Here is an 18,805-nt window from a genome sequence, read left to right on the forward strand (position 1 = left end):
CCTCCAGGACGCAGTTGCCTATTTCCTGTTACAGCATTGGTTCCTTTTGTTCACACAGGAGCTTGTTCCGGTACTGAACCCGGGCAATGTTAAATTCACACTGAACGTTGATGTTAAACCCCTTTCACACTGCATGATGGTCCCGGAAGATTGCTGGAAAATTGCCGGAGTGCCTTCTTTGTAAATGCAAACACGTCCCGGGATTGATTCCATGATCGATCCCAAGTTGGGGAACGAGCTCTGTGTGAACAAAATCCAGAACCACTTACATAATGGGTGTGTCGTAGTGACGACCCACGTTACCGTGCAACTCTTTTACCGGGTGTTTTGAAGGCAGATCAACGTTTGCAACGAAAGCAGAGATCAGGTAGTTCCTCACGATCTGCTCTGAAGTTGTGATCGTTTGCCAGCTTGAGTGAAACAGAATGCGTCACATTACACGTCACATCGTAATGTCACATGTCTTTACGGGATGTGTTTTGTGTGGGTGTGATGGAAGAAAAAGATGATTGTGGAATATCTGTGGCAGTGTGAATGAACCACAATCACACGATCCCGGGACACATTATCCGTAATTTCTGTGTAAAAAAAAAAAAAGGCTTTACTAGTTCCCCAACCCGGGATCGATACCGGAATCCATCCTGGGACGTGTTTTGCGTTCACAGAGAAGGCACTCCCACAATTTTCCGGGACCAACGTGCATTGTGAAAGGGACTTGTATTCTTCTTGGGAAGGCCGGTGAGGAGACCATTACAATAGTCCACTGCTGGTGATAAAGGCATGAGCATGTTTTGTGTGTTTTAACAAGTGCTGTGTGTTACGTTTTGGTTTTTGTCCTTACTTGACCTCATGAGGGATTTTCCCTTGAAAGGATTTAAATGTGCCAGCATCTGGTGGTATTTCTCCATACTTTATTTACAGTGACCTTTTCTTTTTCATCCCGACTTATATAATTATTGAACGCAACAACTGAGGCAGGAGAAACGCAGGACAGTTTGTTTGGTCAGCACGCTTTCATTTCAGCAGAACTAATCAGGAATGCATAACAGTCACAATGTGGTTGGCCACTTTGCTGAATGCAGTCCTCTGGTCTCTCTGTCTTTCTTTTCCTTTTTCGTTCTCTCCTAGATATAGACTGAGATCCTCACGGTTTTTGACCAATATGATTAATGTATAATATTCATAACTGATTTTTAAAAATTATTCAATTAGAATATTATTAAATATTATTAAAACACTAATATTATTATAACTGTATTGTTTAGTAGTAGTACTAATTTAGTTTCTTTATAACAATATTTAATATAAACTGTATTAATATTTCATTACTGATTCATACAAATGTTACAATATTTTTTTATAATTATTTTTATTAAATTTTATTTTTTTTTATTTTTTTTTTATATAATTTTTTATTTTTTTTTTTTTTTTTTTTATTTTAATTTTTATATTTTAAAACTATTGTTTTTTTAATTTTGTTTGTATTATATTTATAATTATAACTGATTCATGTTTAATATTATATTAGTGTTTTATTTATTGTAACTAAATACTACTTATTTTGTTTTTAATTATAAAAGTTATTTAATACATATTAATATTTTAGTATCATCTACATTAAATAATATTACTCAATACAATGTATTGTTAGTAGTAGTATTTTATTTATTAATTTTAACAAGAAATATTTAAAATAATGCTTTATTTTACTATAATAATAATAATTCATTTATTACTAGTAGTAGTGGTTATTTATTATTTTTTAAATATTATTTTATTTCTGTCATCTTAGTGTTCAGTTTCTGTATGATCTTTGGATTGTGATTTCTTTTTTTAAATGTTTCGTTTTTTCTACATCTTCCTGCTCTCCTCACAGGCAGATGAAAGCTCTGCTGCTGTTTCCTCCTCTCCTTCTAAAGCCTTCTCATTTCACACTATCCCAGAATCCTCTTCTCTTTCCTGTCGTCTGTCTCCTGTTCCTTCAGTCCAACACCAGCAGGTAAAACATTGTGATTGTATGAATAGTAATTAGAGGAGCTCTCTTGTTTTAGACTACATAGACACTCTGAACTATATCTGCACAGACTGTGGTTTGAGTCACATTACAGAATAGATCAGAATCTGTGAATAATTCATATTGAAAGGCATTTTCCCATTGGTTGTAGTGCAGTGAAGATTCAGAAACACAGCTGAAGCACGATAAACACACAGATCGCTCTGAAATCAGACGTGTAGAGTGCCTTGACCCCTCCAAACAGGTATTCAAGCTGCTAATAAACTGACCTTAACCTTGCATGTCATAAACACTTGATGTTTTGCCATTGATAAAGCAGTTATGTTTTCCTTCATATTTTGTACAATTCATAAAATTAATTGGTTTCTAACTAGGGCCAGTGTAAAAACTGTCACACGTTTCTTCTTCCTTTGAAGGAGCATCACATTTGTTAAACACTGAATGCATGAAAGAACACAATCATCGTTTATATGTAGTAGTTTGCTGAGAGATTACAACACTTTAAGAAATGTTGCTTTTTCTTAAGTCCCTATAGCAAGAAGAAATAAAAATATTTTTATATAGTAGTATTCCTTATTCATAGATAGAAATCTATTAAATGGGGATAGAAATAGGGCATAGTTTCTTACAAAAAAAACTTTTATGAAAAAAAGAATGCATTTAAATATTGTACATACATAAAGTCTTCGCTTTTTCACACTTTCACATCTGTATCACTCTCCACTATGGTTTGAATATCTACCACATTTTTTTTCTTTTTCCTGATTTGCGTTGTCTTCTTTCTATTCTCCTTTCCCCCCTTCATTTCTTCACTGCTGATTGTCAGAGAACAGTGGGAAAGGTTTCTTCTGCTATTGGTGTTAAAGCAGCTACTCTGGCCATCTTATACGAGACCGATCACAGACCTAACAACCCTTTGACCCTCTCGCTGGTAAGCAGCTTCTGTCCTGGGACAAGGTTGTTTCTTGAAGCTACAGAATCCTCTGAAGTTTTAAGTCTTTTTATTTTCCCAACAAAGATTTAGTCTGTATTGCAAAGTTACAGCCTCAGGATGTAGGCCAACGTCAAGAGGTTTTCTTTTATTTCTCAGTCTTTTTCTATTGTAAACTGGTGTCCTCAAATCTTGTGATCTGTAGAAAGTGGAAAGAAGTGCAAAAACGGTATGTTCTTTTGCTGATGGCCACAACTTTGTGACATTTTCTGTAGTTAAGAGAGTCTTTGTCCACAGACAGAGGCCAGAAGAAGTGCAGAATCTGGGGCGGTCATATACAGTATATTCTTATATCTGGCTAATCAAAGCACAAGTTTTTGCCTTATTTTTCAGGACAATGCTTCATGCTTTGGCTTAAGCATTGATTCATTGGTTTATTGATTTATTGGCCGATTAACTAAATATCGTCCCCTTTTCATATTGTGTGACCTGCTAACTTAAATTTGTAATATTTCACTGTGGTTCCTAGCTGGTTTTGCCCTAATTTTCTCATTAAAACAGCTCATCAATGTTCTAGTAATAAGGCAAAATACTTCAGCATGCCATGTAACCTACAAAATGTTTTAATTTTTTTAATTATTTAGTTTATTTTTATATTATTAAATTGTTTGATTGAATAATGATTTATTTAGTTTAATGTTTTTGAATTTATTTATATATTTATCCATGAATAACCTGTGTGTCTGATCTCATTGCAGTGTATTAGAACAGTGTTGTAACAGTAAAAGTTAGTTTGGTCCCTTTTATCCCTTCCCTCTATTGAATGGATGATGTTGTGTTTCAGACCAGCATGCGGAAGGAGTTTCCTCGGGGTCTGGGCGGCAGCGACACCTGTCACTTCTGTAAGAAGCGCGTGTACATAATGGAGCGGCTCAGTGCGGAGGGATACTTCTTCCACAGAGAGTGTTTCCGCTGTAACATCTGCGGCTGCACGCTGCGTCTGGGAGGTCATGCCTTCGACTCCAACCAAGGTTTGTTAGCGTGAGGTTGCATTTATAATGGCATTTTTATTCATTAGACTGCTACATGTAGTTTGTAGTATTGAATGGAGTAAATGATTTACTTGTTATTTTCTTGCAGGCACTTTTTACTGCAAGCTGCACTTTTCTCAGAGAAAAATCAGCAGTAGGCATCGAAGAGGAGAGGTAATGTTAATACATTTTATTAAACTGATGTAGTCAACCAGTAAATCAGTTAGTTATACAATTTACAATTAGTTATACAAAAATATTTGACTGGAGAATGCTGCGATAGTTTGTAATTTAATAACAATGCATACAAATTGTAGATGTGTCAAAACAGAGCAAACTGAAAACAAAGTCCAAACAGTGACATGGTGACAATAATAAGTTATAGGTGGTGTGTTTTTAATAATTATAATTAATATAATAATAATAATAATAATAATAATAATAATAATAATAATAATAATAATAATGATAACTTTTCAGAATAATTTGTATTATTCAGTTATGTATTATTACTATTATTATTAATACCTATAACTAATAATAGTAAACAATAATAGTAATAATTATTATTGTAAACGTGATTATAAAAGCTATTTTTATTATTTATAGTAGTATATCATTATTAGTAATATAATTATTAGTTATAGGTTGTGTTGTTGTGTTTTTAATTATAGTTATTATTAATAATCAAGACAGTTTTTATTTATTTTGTTAATAATAATGATAACTTTTCAGAATAATTTTTATTATTCCATCATGTATTATTATTGTTATTATTATTTGTACCTGTAACTAATAACAGTTATAACACTAATAATAATAATAGTAGTAATAATCTTGATAATCTAGATCTGTTCATTATTCTAATTCTGTCATGTTTTCTTCATTTATCATTAATTTGTAATTATTAGTTATTAGTAATATTATTTGTTGTTGTTGTTATTAACACCTATAACTAATAATAGTAATAACAATAATAATAGTAATCATTATTATTATACACTTAATTATAAAAGCAATTTTTATTTGTTTTATTTAGTATTTGTAACAGTATATAATTATTAGTTAGTAGAGATGTTATTCTAGTTATCGGTGGTAGTGGTGGTATGTTTTAATTATAACTATTATTAATAATCAAGATAATGTAGATTTTGTTAATCAGAATTTCTGTAATCAGAATAATCAGAATCAGAAGATTCTTTTCAGAATCATTTTTATTATTCAGTCAGGTATTATTATTATTATTATTATTATTATTATTAATAATAATAATAATAATAATAATAATAATAATAATAGTAATACCTATAACTAATAATAGTAAAACAAAATATTTTTAATATTTATAGTAATAATCTAGATTTGTTTTTTAATTATTATTATTATTATTAGTCATATTTTTATTTATAATTATTAGTTATTAGTAATATTTGTTGTTGTTGTTGTTATTGTTGTTGTTGTTGTTATTAGTCATATTTTTATTTATAACTATTAGTTATTAGTAATATTATTATTATTATTATTATTATTATCATCACTAATAAATACATTATGTCTGTCTGGTGTGGTCTACTTGCCGTATCCTATGCACATTTGAAATGTACATTGGAAGTAACTTTCAGTGTAGTGTAAATGTTACCATCCTCTTCTGTTTTATTTACATCATCATTATTACAGATCAACGGAGCTGGGAGACCCTCGTCCAGCGCTAGTTCTGATTACACGACCACCGACGGCCTCCGCGGCCTGTCCTCAGGTACCCTGATTTCCCTTATTAGGAAACGTCTGCACTGGCCACTGCACGTGGGCCGCACACTGTTCGGTACGCCCCGCCAGCTTGCCCGCTGGACGTATAAGGCGGCCCGGGCCGTAGGGCTACACCTCAGAGAGCGCCAGGAGGACTATGTATTCCTTTATGAGCTACTGAGTCTGGGTGTGCCCTTCATATATGTGCTGCATGAGATGACGGGCCAGATGAGCCGAGAGGCCATCGCTCCCTCCCCAGTGAGCATGATGGAGTCAGTCGAGCCTTACCGGGGGCTCCAGCTGCCTTAAAGTGTCCTCGGTACCGCTGGACTGATGAGGGAAGGGGCTTCTTAAACTCTGTAGACTGGGTCAGTCCCTTACCCTGAAATCCTTAGTTTATTGCTTATAATATTGGTTATTTCTCAGTACATTTGACAGAGTTATGTAATTTGAGTGAGAAGTTGAATTTTAATCTTCTTAAAGGGACAGTACACCCCAAAAATACTTTTTTTTTTTTTTTTTTTTTTTTTTTTTTTTTACTTATCGTCATGTCATTCCAAACCTGTATGACTGACTGACTTCAACGAAACACAAAAGAAGATATTTTAATTAATGAAAAGTGTGTACATACAATGAAAGTCAATGGGGTCCAATGTTAAATTTTGTTTGTTTTATTTTTTGGACCCCATTGACTTTCAGTGTATTGCAAAAACATCATCAACATTCATCAAAGTATGTTATTTTGTGTTCTGCAAATGAAAGTAAGTTAGACAAGTTTGAAATGATGTGAGATAAATGAGTAAATGATGAAAGAATTGTCATTTTGGGTGAACTGTCCCTTTAAGAACAACTATGGCCCTACAGGGTTTAAGAAACATTCAGTGTTCGTAAATATTCCTTTGATTGAAAATGTAAGATCCAAAGCTGATAAACTAAGAGCACTTTACTGAGAAGGGTTGTGCCGCTTTATCCTAACTGCCTGAAACTGACGGTTAACGTGACTGCGACGTTAAGGTTTGCATCTTCCCTTGTTCAATGTGCAATGGAAATGCCAAACAGTATTAAGATGCATTTTGACGACTTTGTTAATGAGGAAATATGATACACTTTGTCTTTTTTGTTGTTGTTGTTGTTAAAATGTTCACTTTTTCTTAGTTTACAGCCTTTTGGGGAATCTAGATATAGCTTATAACCAAAATTGTGTTTTTTTTTTTTCTTTGTGATATAATGCAAATAGTCTTTGTTTCTCAAATGCATCCTATTCTGCATTGATTTCTAATGTAAAAGTGGAGGAAATGTCCTTCAGTATCACAGTGAATAGGGTACCTCCAATTGTTTAATCAAACAGTAAGCAAACATTCCACTATATATGTGGTGTAAAGCTTTAAAAGTGTATTTTTTGTTGTTCTTGCACTGTTTGTTTAGTTTTACAAGTTTTTAAGTGTTTTGCGTGTTGTGTAATTGTATTTTTGTAGTTTTGGAAATTTATTTTTTTGTTTTTTTTCTATTTATTTCTTAATTTCTTTTTTTATTTTATTATTTTATACTTTTTTCATAGTCTGTTTCAAGTTTCCAATGCTCCAACCTCTGATTGGCTGAACCGTTGAGCAGGAACGCGATTGGCCTGCATGGGTCAGGTGATCAGATTGTTTCGCTTTGCACTGGCTCCCTTAACTATAATATTAACCCCACTATTGTGAATGCAGCATAGGTCTAATGTATGATCATTTCTTATTAGATATCCCAAACATCGCTGTCCTTCACCGGAAGTCGGCATTGCGTTTTTGTACCAGAGCTAGCTTACTAACAGAAGTGCACTTGTACACTCGACTATCCCTGCATGCTTTTTAAATGCACCTACTTTTCTAATACACGGCGTCCCGTAAAGTAACCTCCCTTCTTGTTTCTCTCCATGTTTGTCCTCTCTGTTGCAGAGGCTGCTTTACTACCCCAATCCCATGTAAGAGCACTCTCTTGTTCCTTTTCCTAAAAACAAACTGAGGTCGTCCTATAAGAAGACTTAGTTTTGCACAATTTCTCAAGTCCTTTAAGGATTGCTTTTTGTAAATTTTAGCTTAATATTTCTTTGTATATTTCACAATAAAAGACTGTTTCTCCTAATTTATCCTATACAGTATTTAAACCCTGTACACATAAAATAAATTCATTTTTAACTCTAAAAGTTTGTTTCTGCCTTTTTGTCTGCCGATTCAGTGAGCTTCCTGTGTAACCCTCAGCAAAGATGCATTTGTATTTATCAATGAAACTGCCAAGCTAATAAGAAATGTAACCCAACTATCACAATTAAGTGTAGGCCTAAAAAATAACCCTGTAACAGATGTATCACAACCAGATTCACAAACATAATCCTCCCCCTTTTTTGTTTTGTGTTTTTTTTTTTTTTTACATTTTCACACTTTTTATTTTTACATCCCTTTTTTTAAAAAGCATTGGAACTGCAACAAACCATTTTAATGAATATTTTTAGAACATACATCAGACCCATTTTAAATTGTCAGAATTCCTTTATGGTCAAACTTAACTTGGTTCTTTTGGGTCTTTTCTATCCTGTCCTTTTATCTGCTTTTTGTAGGTGATTGCACTGCCTTCTATTTTGAAATCAAATGATACAGAATAATTTCAATTATAAATTATATACAGCGGGTAAAATAAGTATTGAACACGTCACCATTTTTTTATGTTTTTTATGTTTATATATTTGTTGATGTGCTTGTGATTTTGAAATTTTTGACAGTTTGTAAATTTGTACATAAGCCTTTGTTGGTAATGACAGCTTCAAAGACACCTCCTGTATGGAGAAACTAGTGGTATGCATTGCTCAGGTCTGATTTTGGCCCATTCTTCCACACAAACAGTCTTCACATCTTGAAGGTTCCATGGGATTTCATGTCAGCAGCACCTTTAGAAATATATTTACTGAGAAAAATGGTGACATGTTCATAACGTATTTTACCCACTATGTGTGTGTGTGTATATATATGTGTGTGTGTGTGTGTGTGTGTGTGTGTGGGGGGGGGGGGGATTTTTTTTTTTTCTTTTTCTTTTTATCAAGCTATTAAAATGGCCTTAGGGTCTCTCACACCCCAAAAAGAACATGAGGGTTAAATTGAATTAATTCAAATCCATATTTCATTTAATTAATTTACCTCTTTTGTGTATGGGGGTGGGGGGGGGGATGTGTGCAAGATGTACAGGGTTAAAAATGAATGAAAAACAATCTTTTAGAAACATCTTTGAAGACTTTGTGCTATGTCTTGAACTCAGTATAGTAAAGCAGTATTGTCTGCAGTATACAGCATACAGGTGCATCTCAATAAATTAGAATGTCGTGGAAAAATTCATTTATTTCAACCCAAATTGTGAGACTCATGTATTAAATAAATTCAATGCACACAGACTGAAGTAGTGTAAGTCTTTGGTTCTTTTAATTGTGATGATTTTGGCATTTCTCACATTTAACAAAACCCCACCAATTCACTATCTCAACAAATTAGAATATGGTGACATGCCAATCAGCTAATCAACTCAAAACACCTGCAAAGGTTGCCTGAGCCTTCAAAATGGTCTCTCAGTTTGGTTCACTAGGCTACACAATCATGGGGAAGACTGCTGATCTGACAGTTGTCCAGAAGACAATCATTGACACCCTTCACAAGGAGGGTAAGCCACAAACATTCATTGCCAAAGAAGCTGGCTGTTCACAGAGTGCTGTATCCAAGCATGTTAACAGAAAGTTGAGTGGAAGGAAAAAGTGTGGGAGGTTAGAAAAAGATGCACCAACCAACCGAAAGAACTACAGCCTTATGAGGATTGTCAAGCAAAATGGCCGATTCAAGAATTTGAGTGAACTTCACAAGGAATGGACTGAGGCTGGGGTCAAGGCATCAGAGCCACCACACACAGATTGTGTCACGGAATTTGGGCTGCAGTTGTTGTATTCCTCTTGTTAAGCCACTCCTGAACCACAGACAACGTCAGAGGCGTCTTACCTGGGCTAAAGAGAAGAAGAACTGGACTGTTGCCCAGTGGTCCAAAGTCCTCTTTTCAGATGAGAGCAAGTTTTGTATTTCATTTGGAAACCAAGAGTCTGGAGGATGGGTGATGATTTGGGGTGCAATGTCATCTGCTGGTGTTGGTCCATTGTGTTTTTTGAAAACCAAAGTCACTGCAACTGTTTACCAAGAAATTTTGGAGCACTTCCTTCTGCTGACCAGCTTTTTGAAGATGCTGATTTAATTTTCCAGCAGGATTTGGCACCTGCCCACACTGCCAAAAGCAGTGTGGGTTGGTTAAATGACCATGGTGTTGGTGTGCTTGACTGGCCAGCAAACTCACCAGACCTGAAGCCCAGAGAGAATCTATGGGGTATTGTCAAGAGGAAAATAAGAAAACAAAAAGACCAAACACTGCAGATGAGCTGAAGGCCACTGTCAAAGAAACCTAGGCTTCCATACCACCTCAGCAGTGCCACAAACTGATCACCTCCATGCCACGCCGAATTGAGGCAGTAATTAAAGCAAAGTATTTAATCCAGTATTGAGTACATGTACAGTAAATGAACATACTTTCCAGAAGGCCGACCATTCACTAAAAATGTTTTTTTATTGGTCTTATGAAGTATTCTAATTTGTTGACTTAAACTACTTCAGTCTGTGTGCATTGAATTTATTTAATACACCAGTTTCACAATTTGAGTTGAATTACTGAAATTAAATAAATGAACTTTTCCACGACATTTTAATTTATTGAGATGCACCTGTATGCATGAATGACTATCATAGACTGTGCTAAAGGGAAAGAGAGCTAAATAGTGAGGGATAGAGACTATTGAAAAACAAATCAAAACAGACATTCATATGGAGAGTCTCAAGGTTATAATATCTGTTTAACATGAATAAAGAGATGAGAAATTAGTTCATATATAGCCAAGTGTTCAGACAAACTGTCATCTTATGAAAGCTTTCAATGACCTTATAATGTCATTCAAACAGGAATTCAGCTTTTACAAACCATTTAATTCAAGTGATCAACTAAAGACTGCCATGGAACATTTTATATATTAAAATTGTTATAAATTAAAGTTCCTTTTCAGGGATATGTGGAATAATAATAATAATAATAATGTAAATTAATAAACAAAACAATTTGGTATTATTAAAAGCTGTTTTTGTACTGGTGAAATACAGACATTAAGGTACGTAATCATTTCTGAACATGGCGAGCATGATGGCAGGGTCTGGTTTATAAATTCAGTCTGTCATGTGTGTGCGTGGACCCCGCAGGAGCCGAATCAGACTCCAGATCTCAGAATGACCCGAAGGGTTTGTCGAAGCCCAGTACTCCGGCTGAGAGTGCAGAGGTGCAGGCCCTCTCAGACTCAACAGAGGTCATAAATATGAGGTTGGTTTACAATAATAACTTTTAATGTTAATGCCCAATAGGGTTGTAATGGCACACAAACATGACTATTCAGTACGTACCTTGGTTTAGACGTCGTCCATCTTCTATGGTTTCTGTATAGCAGTAATACATAATTAAAAAAAATAAAATAAAATTTATATATATATATATATATATATATATATATATATATATATATATATATATATATATATATTTAAATTAAACAGTGGTTTACTGAACAAATTGCTCGAAATAAATTCAGCATATGCTTAGTGTGACTATATTATAGTAAACTATAGTGAGACCTTTTACATTACTATAAAATTGCAATTAACAACAAAGCCCAAACTTATTTTTTTTTATTAGCTTATATTTAATTAGACTACTGTTTATTACACTCAACTTAGAAATAGTATGTTGCACGTAATAAATAATTAACACTCAACTTAGTAAATTGCACGTAATGCAGTTTTTAAATTAACTTCTAAAATTATAAAGATTTCTATTTGTTGTTGAAATATATTCATTTAAACATTGGTTGTTTTATAATAATAAAAAAAGGTAAAATATAATGAGTAGGCCTATATAGTCTAATATTTCACGAAAAGCTCTTCTCTAGACTTCATTTAAAGTGAACTAACGAGCTGTGGACACTGAAGATGACTTGCCTGAGGTTAATGAAATGCTTCGTGACATTTTGTTTACAAGCTGTTTTTTGACGTCTTTCCGCGATTGAAACATTGGTTGAGCGATTACGAGGCATGAGATGTTCATTTATGTTCATTTAACATTAAAACTATCAGTAAAGAGGACGTGATGATGTCCTTTCAAAAAATGTTTCTTATCAAGTAGCAGTACATAAAACTGGAAGTTTCCAATGAAGTTCCACTCGTGCAGTGCTTAAAACAATGCAGTATTTGTTCGGTGCACATACCGAACCGAAAGACAAGTATCGAACAATTAAGTCTAAACCATGACAAGGAGCTATAAAATGTGTACCTGTGTCGACATGTTAGTCTCCACAAGTGTTACTGGGCCATACGAGCGAGAGATACTGTGTTAGTTCATTCTTTCTACATTGTCTAGAGTGAACATTTCTTTAACATTTAATAATTAATAACTAGTATTTATTATCATTACTGTACTGTTTTAATAAATATTATTAAATAACTAATAATAATAAAGTGTGAAAGCTACAAAGATCCTGTCTAATACTTTCTTTTTGGAGTAGTGAAGTCAAAGATTCATCTAAAAAGCCAGATCCTGCAGATCCTGCACCTGTGTGTCCTGATTCTCCGCTGCAGAAAGGTCAGTCAAAACTTATGTTTTCCTCATAGTTTTATAATGTCACGGGACCTTGTATTTTTGTCTTTTACAATGGCCCCAAAATGCATTTGGACACTTTTTAGGTCATATATCGAAGGGCACGTCCCTTTTATACAAGGATGGCATAAATGTCCATAAATGTGTTTTATACAAGGATGGCATAAATGTCCATAAATGACACTTTTGCACTATTGATTAGTGGGTTGATTTGTAGTTCATCTCTGTTTTGTTTTTTGAATATTCAAAATGTTTTTAAAGTATAAATGACACTTTTGCACTATTGATTAGTGGGTTGATTTGTAGTTCATCTTTTTTTTTTTGGATGTGTCTTGAGCGGGCTGAACATTTTGTTCAGTCACACAAGTAGCTTGTTAAACAACAGCTGTTGGATTTGTTTGCCTAGCTCGTCTTTATTGGCTATTGGCTGAAAACACATTCCAAGGTGAAACAATAAATATACACTGAAACTTTGCATGATGTATATTGAAATAAAATGCTCTTTAATGATCAATGTCCCTTTAAGCACTCACTCGTTCCTCTTTTCAGCACTGAAACGCTCCACAGCCAAAGGTGAAATTACCAACAAAAACAACCTCTGGAGGAAGAAAATCCGATCCAGTAAGTATCATTCAGTCTCCCACGAATAAAACCAACAATATGGAAACCTTCAGACACGGCAGAAGTGTTTTTCTTTCCCATTGAGCCTGTGTTGTCAGCCACAATCTTAATTCTAGGTTGAGTTTCCCTGCAGGCCAGAGTTGTTTATCTGCTCAAGGTTGATAAAGAGCTCAAAATAACGAGTCTCTCTGTGTCTCAGCTGAACATGCTGAATGAATCAGCCTTGCCTATTGTAGGGTCTGTGATGTTAGTTGCCACACGTAACTAATCTGAATTCATTTGTTAATCCTGACTGGATTAAAATCAAGCGTCATACATGATCTATTTATAAAAGCTAATGCAGCTTTTGGTCGCCTGAGCACATGTGCTTTATTATTAGAGCTCAGTTTCCTGGTATTTTGCAGTGAAAGCAAAACTCTAAAGCAACTTTTCCAAAGGCTATACATTATATACGTTAAAATTCAGAGGCAGACTACTATGAGTCTTTTGGATGCTGGTCATATCCTCCCTCTTCACCAGAGGGCGCTGCTGGTCTGTTTCACAACCATTGTTTGAGCTCATACAAAAGCAATTAGTACAGGCAAACATCTCAGTCTTTTCAGCAAATTTTAATTGTTTTGACTTTTTTTTGTATTAATTCATTAGATCTGTGATCATTTATGGCATCATTTCCTCACTCAGCTCTGCCCCTCGTCCTGATTAAGAAATTTCACCATGGAAAACCAGACGATAAAACCGAAGCCCTCGCAGAGGAAGATGGAGACTCAGACTTTGAGGAGATCCATGAATCTGTAAACTGATTTACATTCACTTTGTTTGTCTGTCAATCTGTGTAACATCATTGTCTAACCTCAAATGATCAGTTATTTACTCCAGCTGGAGATTTATTGGTCCAAATGATCAAAATAGGATTTAATTTGTTAATTATATTAACAAATCTTCAATTGCTGTATCCATGAGCTGTTAAAGATCTTGTCTTTTCTCAAACAGCTCTCCCCAACAAAGACTGCAACATCGACTATAGAGTCTGGCTGCCCCCTAATGGAGGACAGGAAGGCAACACCCATTGAACAGATTCCAAAAATCCCTCTATATCGTGCACATTTTCTTCCTGAATCCACAAAACCAAGCACTTCCTCTCCAGAGCCTGTGATCACAGCCGATCCCTCAGAGGCGAACTCCCTCAGCCCCAAGAAGAAGCTCACGCTGTCTTTATCTGAAAAGGAGAAGCTGCTCAACTGGGACTTGGCCGCTCCTGGAGAGCCCTCGACTTCTGGAGAAGAACAACGGGACAGAACTTCAGCAAGTCCTGCGAACGATCAACCAGCACCAGAAGCTCCACCAAAACCAAGCCGTCCTCAACCTGAACCCACTCCTCCGCTCCTTGGCTTCCAACAGTGGGCCAACAGTCTCCGGAAGTCCTTCTCCAGCAGCAAAAAAGGAAACAACCCTGTGGTTCTCAGGAGAAACAGACCTCTGAAAGCCAGGCCGTTGTCTGAGGGCTCCTTCAACCTCAGTGGCTTGCTTGGCAGCAGCATTCAGAGCAGCCGGGATGAGGAACACAGCAACACATCTACCGATGACAGTCAATCCAGAGTGAGGACAGAAAGTGAGCTCAGCACGTTACTGGAGCAGGTGGCTCTCAGCTCCAAGACCCACAAGGGCACAAAAGATGACATGGCCTCTTTACCGCCCAGAAAACTCAATTTCTTCTCCTCCCTGCGCATTAAGAGGAACGAAGGAGCAGATCAGAGGAAAGGAGACAACCAGAAGGACATCTTGACCATTCTTTCCAGGTTCAGAAGCAAAGGTAATTGCAGGTTAAAGTGACCTTTGACACTCATCTGCAGTTTAAAATCGCTTAATTAAAATGCTAGAGAAAAATAAAAGCACAGAGTATTTAACAGGTGCAGCAACACATTCATTCATCTGAACATAATTTCACTTCTTTATCATGTAAATGTATGACATGATATAAGTTTGGTGATTAAAGTTTTGATGCCATGCATCATTTGAATGACGTACGCATGTGCACAAAACCCATGTTGCTGATTGTGTTAACTTCATTGTTATATGCAGCACTGTTGTCTCTTATATAATGCAATCTAATCTCCCAGTGGCTTTCATTATATTCCCTGCATGCAATATTCAGGTTACTGTGGGACATGCCGCTTTAATCTTGTGATGTATCAAAACATTTCTAGAAAAGCGCCATATAAATACAACATTGTTTGTTGCACAATGTTTTGATGGCATAGTGATACAGTTTAATAAATGTCATTTCTAATAATGGATCTGTTCTGATGAGCTGGTTCATGTACATTTATGTTCATAATCAGCATAACATTTTTTTATTATTATTTACAATACACCTCTTTTCATGGCACTGTATTTTTAGGCCAGTATAAATGATAATTTTATTATTTTTTAATCTTTATCAACTGATATTGGTTTTGTTTATTAACTGTATTTTATATTATTTATATAAATCAGATTACTTTTTAAATGTGCCTTCACCTAAAATAATGTCATCGTTGTCGTCGTCGTCTTTAATTATTAGTCAATATTTATTTACTTGCTTACTGATAATTTCCTTAATTTTTAAAATGTGCATTGACCTACAGTTACCAATAACCAATAATTAACATTTTGTTATAATAATAATTATTATTATTAATTTATTATTTTAATTATTTTCACCTGTTTTTATTTGTTTGTTTGTTTATTTACTTGCTTATGTTGATACTAACTCGTACAGTAAATCCCTAAATAAAGATGCCTTAAGATAAAAAAAAATTGTAGTTGTTGTTGTTATTTATTATTATTATTATTATTATTATTATTATTATTATTATTATTATTATTGACAGTCCATATTATTTTATTTGTTTGTTTTTAGTATTTACTGTTAAATCCCTTCATAATAAACATTTTGCTATTTAAATGATACATTATTGTTTTGGGTTTGTATCCACAGCGTCTGCTCAGCAACAACAACAGGAGTCCAACTCATCTAGTGAAGAGGAACAGGAACCAAACTCACAAAGGGTAAAAGCTCCCCCACTTCTCTTAACAAAACACAACTAATGCTATTCCAACAATTTGTTCAAATCTTCTACACATTCATGCACAGAGCACTAATTTAAACTGTCACTTTTTTGTTTACTATTTGCTATGACTCACAGTGGCACCTCACAGAAGAAAACAGCTGTCCAACAAACCAAGAGAGATCAGCTTAAAAGACTTCACCGGGCTCAGGTAAGACATACAGACATATGAGCCATAGATTGCTATAGTTTTTAAATGTCATTAATAGCATTTTTGAGGACAGGGGGGTTTTCCTGTAAATTGACCTCAAAGTATATCTACTTTAGAAACATTCATATGAATTATATATATTCCAGTGACTCTAGGTATATTGTAATTGGCAGGTAATCCAAAGACAGCTGGAGGAAGTTGAGGAGAAGCAGAGAGCTCTGGAGGAGAAAGGTGTGGCTCTGGAGAAGATCCTCAGAGGAGAAACTGGTAAAGCACATTCTAACACAGTCACACATTATTACATCTGGAAATATTTTATTTAAAGTGGCTCATTATCAGTCCCATTGTCCTTACATGTTCCCCCGTCTCCACCCACTCACTCTGTGATGGTGATATGATTATTTAAAGGGGTGTTATGACACTTACAACTTTTATGTTAGTTGCTGACGGCTATGCGAATGAAGCGCACAATGCCATTGCCCTATCAAGCGTGCAAACTTGAGAAATATTTTGCCATAGGGAATGAGATTTCACGACCTTATTTCCACAAACTTGTGCTTGAATTCATTATTATATCATTATATAATTCATTTTTTTACCCTGTTTATTTCATGTCACACAGGTAGTGACTTGACAGTGCGCCTCTATGTGGACTTCCTGTTATTCATGATTGATTTGATAATTAAAAACTAAGATAGGACAACTTTTTGAGCAATTTTGCTTGGGCACTTTCCCATTGAGAATGGGTTACAAATTTCTATCTGGATACTTTAGATTGGTTGTGGGTCCTGTGTCTCACCTGGTTGCCCATTGATGGCAACATTGCTCAAAAAGTTGCCCCGTCTATCATCAGTCTTAAGCCCCGTTCACACCAAGCATGATAACTATAAAGATAACTATAAAGATAACAATGTTAGCGTCCACACCAGTGAACGATATCGTCTGTTTATACTCAGTGCATGCTTGTCTGCCACTTTAAATTCTTGAGCTCGTGATAGCAAGGTGGATTCTGATTGGCTGTCAATGTTTATATCGTTCATCCTTAAAAAAAAAGGTCATAAGTGCAGCGCTGTTAAAAAAAAAAACAAAAAAACAGTGCAACCTGTTTTGTTTTTTAAGCGCCACCTGCTGGCAGAGAGTGAATCTGTGTCTCATAGCTTGTCCGCTGTTTCATGTAGATATTTTTATGTATAGTTTCACAAAACTGAAGTCAAACCATTCTGTTTTTGCTTCAAAATTTCGAAATTATACAATCAATTTAGATTAAAAACTGCTCATGTTGCATGTATGCAGCAGTTTTGTTTGGATCATGATTAAAATGCAGTGGTTGCCTAAATAAAATAAAATCGTGAATCGAATCGTGAATTCAAAATCATGAATCGAATTGAATCGGGAGTTGAGTGAATCGTTACATCCCTAGATTTTAGAAAGAAACTCGGCAAAAACCGGTATCTGCAGGTCACATGTACGAAAAAATCGGAAATTGGAATCGGCCAAGAAAATTGCAATCGATGCATCTCTAACAAATGTGTTGTATTTAATTTTGTATTTTAATATTTTTTTTTTAATTTATATATATTTTTTATAATTTTTTCATTTAAGTAATTTATTTATTCATTTATTTTGTATGTTTTATTGTATGGAATATGTATTGTCAATGTATTGTGACTGTCCACAGAAAGATTTTGAGCCACATCAGCACTAACCCCTGGATCCATATGGCATGTACACAAAGACAACATGCAAATAAGCTGCTGTCTTATTGTTGGACTTTTTTAGAGGGGGAAATTAGAGATTCAAATAATAGTGATTTGCATTCGAACTAAATGGCCATTTAGAGTCAAAATTATGTTGAAATGACTGCAGAGGTAATGGGTTCTGTAAATAGACAGAGAAAGGGAAAAGTGCCTCCGAAATGAGCTGAAAATGTGATGTTTCATTATTTTGGTGAATGTTGATCTACGTGGGGATTATTAAAGGCAACAAGTCTTTCCGAATGAAAAAATGCCAAATCGCAGCAGCCTTTTAACATACTGCATAATGAGTTTATAATCATATTTTGAAAGCGCTAAGCTCTAATTATAAGGACTGTAAATTGAATTTTAACATCTCCTATAAATTCACTTCTGCTTCCTCAGAAATTCCTCTTTTGACGTCCTACAACCAAGACAGGCATTGTTGGCATTAAGAAATCAAATGAAACTAGTAGGGAATGCAAAGATGGAACTTTGCTCCTAGATTTATAGTTGAAGGCTGCCACAGTATTAATGCATAAAGCAAGAAAATGCATTGCTTTAAGTGTGTCATGTGACATCTTATTCCTGGCCTTGTTTCGTCAAAGTACCTCTCTCTCTCTTTCACAATGCTACAAGGATGCAGGCGGTATAGAAGACGTCCCTTTTGTGAAGTGGACAGCAAGGATACAGTGTGTCTTCTATCAACAGACTTCACTGAGGG

At 34.9% G+C, this 18,805-nt stretch overlaps 1 protein-coding gene across 7 annotated transcripts in view; it reads left to right on the forward strand.

Moving 5' to 3' along the window:
• mical2b (microtubule associated monooxygenase, calponin and LIM domain containing 2b) overlaps window positions 1-18,805 on the forward strand; it is a 54,273-nt gene that overhangs the window by 32,532 nt on the left and 2,936 nt on the right. For 3 of the 7 annotated variants that reach the window (XM_042753711.1, XM_042753714.1, XM_042753712.1), the window contains exons 20-33: window positions 1,877-1,999; window positions 2,166-2,258; window positions 2,841-2,945; window positions 3,790-3,976; window positions 4,086-4,150; window positions 5,654-5,732; window positions 11,017-11,143; window positions 12,378-12,454; window positions 13,019-13,090; window positions 13,772-13,881; window positions 14,081-14,900; window positions 16,068-16,138; window positions 16,268-16,348; window positions 16,522-16,615. In XM_042753711.1, the coding sequence (XP_042609645.1) occupies window positions 1,877-1,999; window positions 2,166-2,258; window positions 2,841-2,945; window positions 3,790-3,976; window positions 4,086-4,150; window positions 5,654-5,732; window positions 11,017-11,143; window positions 12,378-12,454; window positions 13,019-13,090; window positions 13,772-13,881; window positions 14,081-14,900; window positions 16,068-16,138; window positions 16,268-16,348; window positions 16,522-16,615 (2,104 nt within the window). Of the gene's footprint in view, window positions 1-1,876; window positions 2,000-2,165; window positions 2,259-2,840; window positions 2,946-3,789; window positions 3,977-4,085; window positions 4,151-5,653; window positions 5,733-7,656; window positions 7,905-11,016; window positions 11,144-12,377; window positions 12,455-13,018; window positions 13,091-13,771; window positions 13,882-14,080; window positions 14,901-16,067; window positions 16,139-16,267; window positions 16,349-16,521; window positions 16,616-18,805 lie in introns of those variants that run through there. The other 4 variants (XM_042753715.1, XM_042753716.1, XM_042753717.1 and 1 more) reach the window with 4 other exon arrangements.

The sequence above is a fragment of the Cyprinus carpio genome, chromosome B25 (genome assembly GCF_018340385.1).
Source record: "Cyprinus carpio isolate SPL01 chromosome B25, ASM1834038v1, whole genome shotgun sequence".
NCBI lineage: Eukaryota > Metazoa > Chordata > Actinopteri > Cypriniformes > Cyprinidae > Cyprinus > Cyprinus carpio.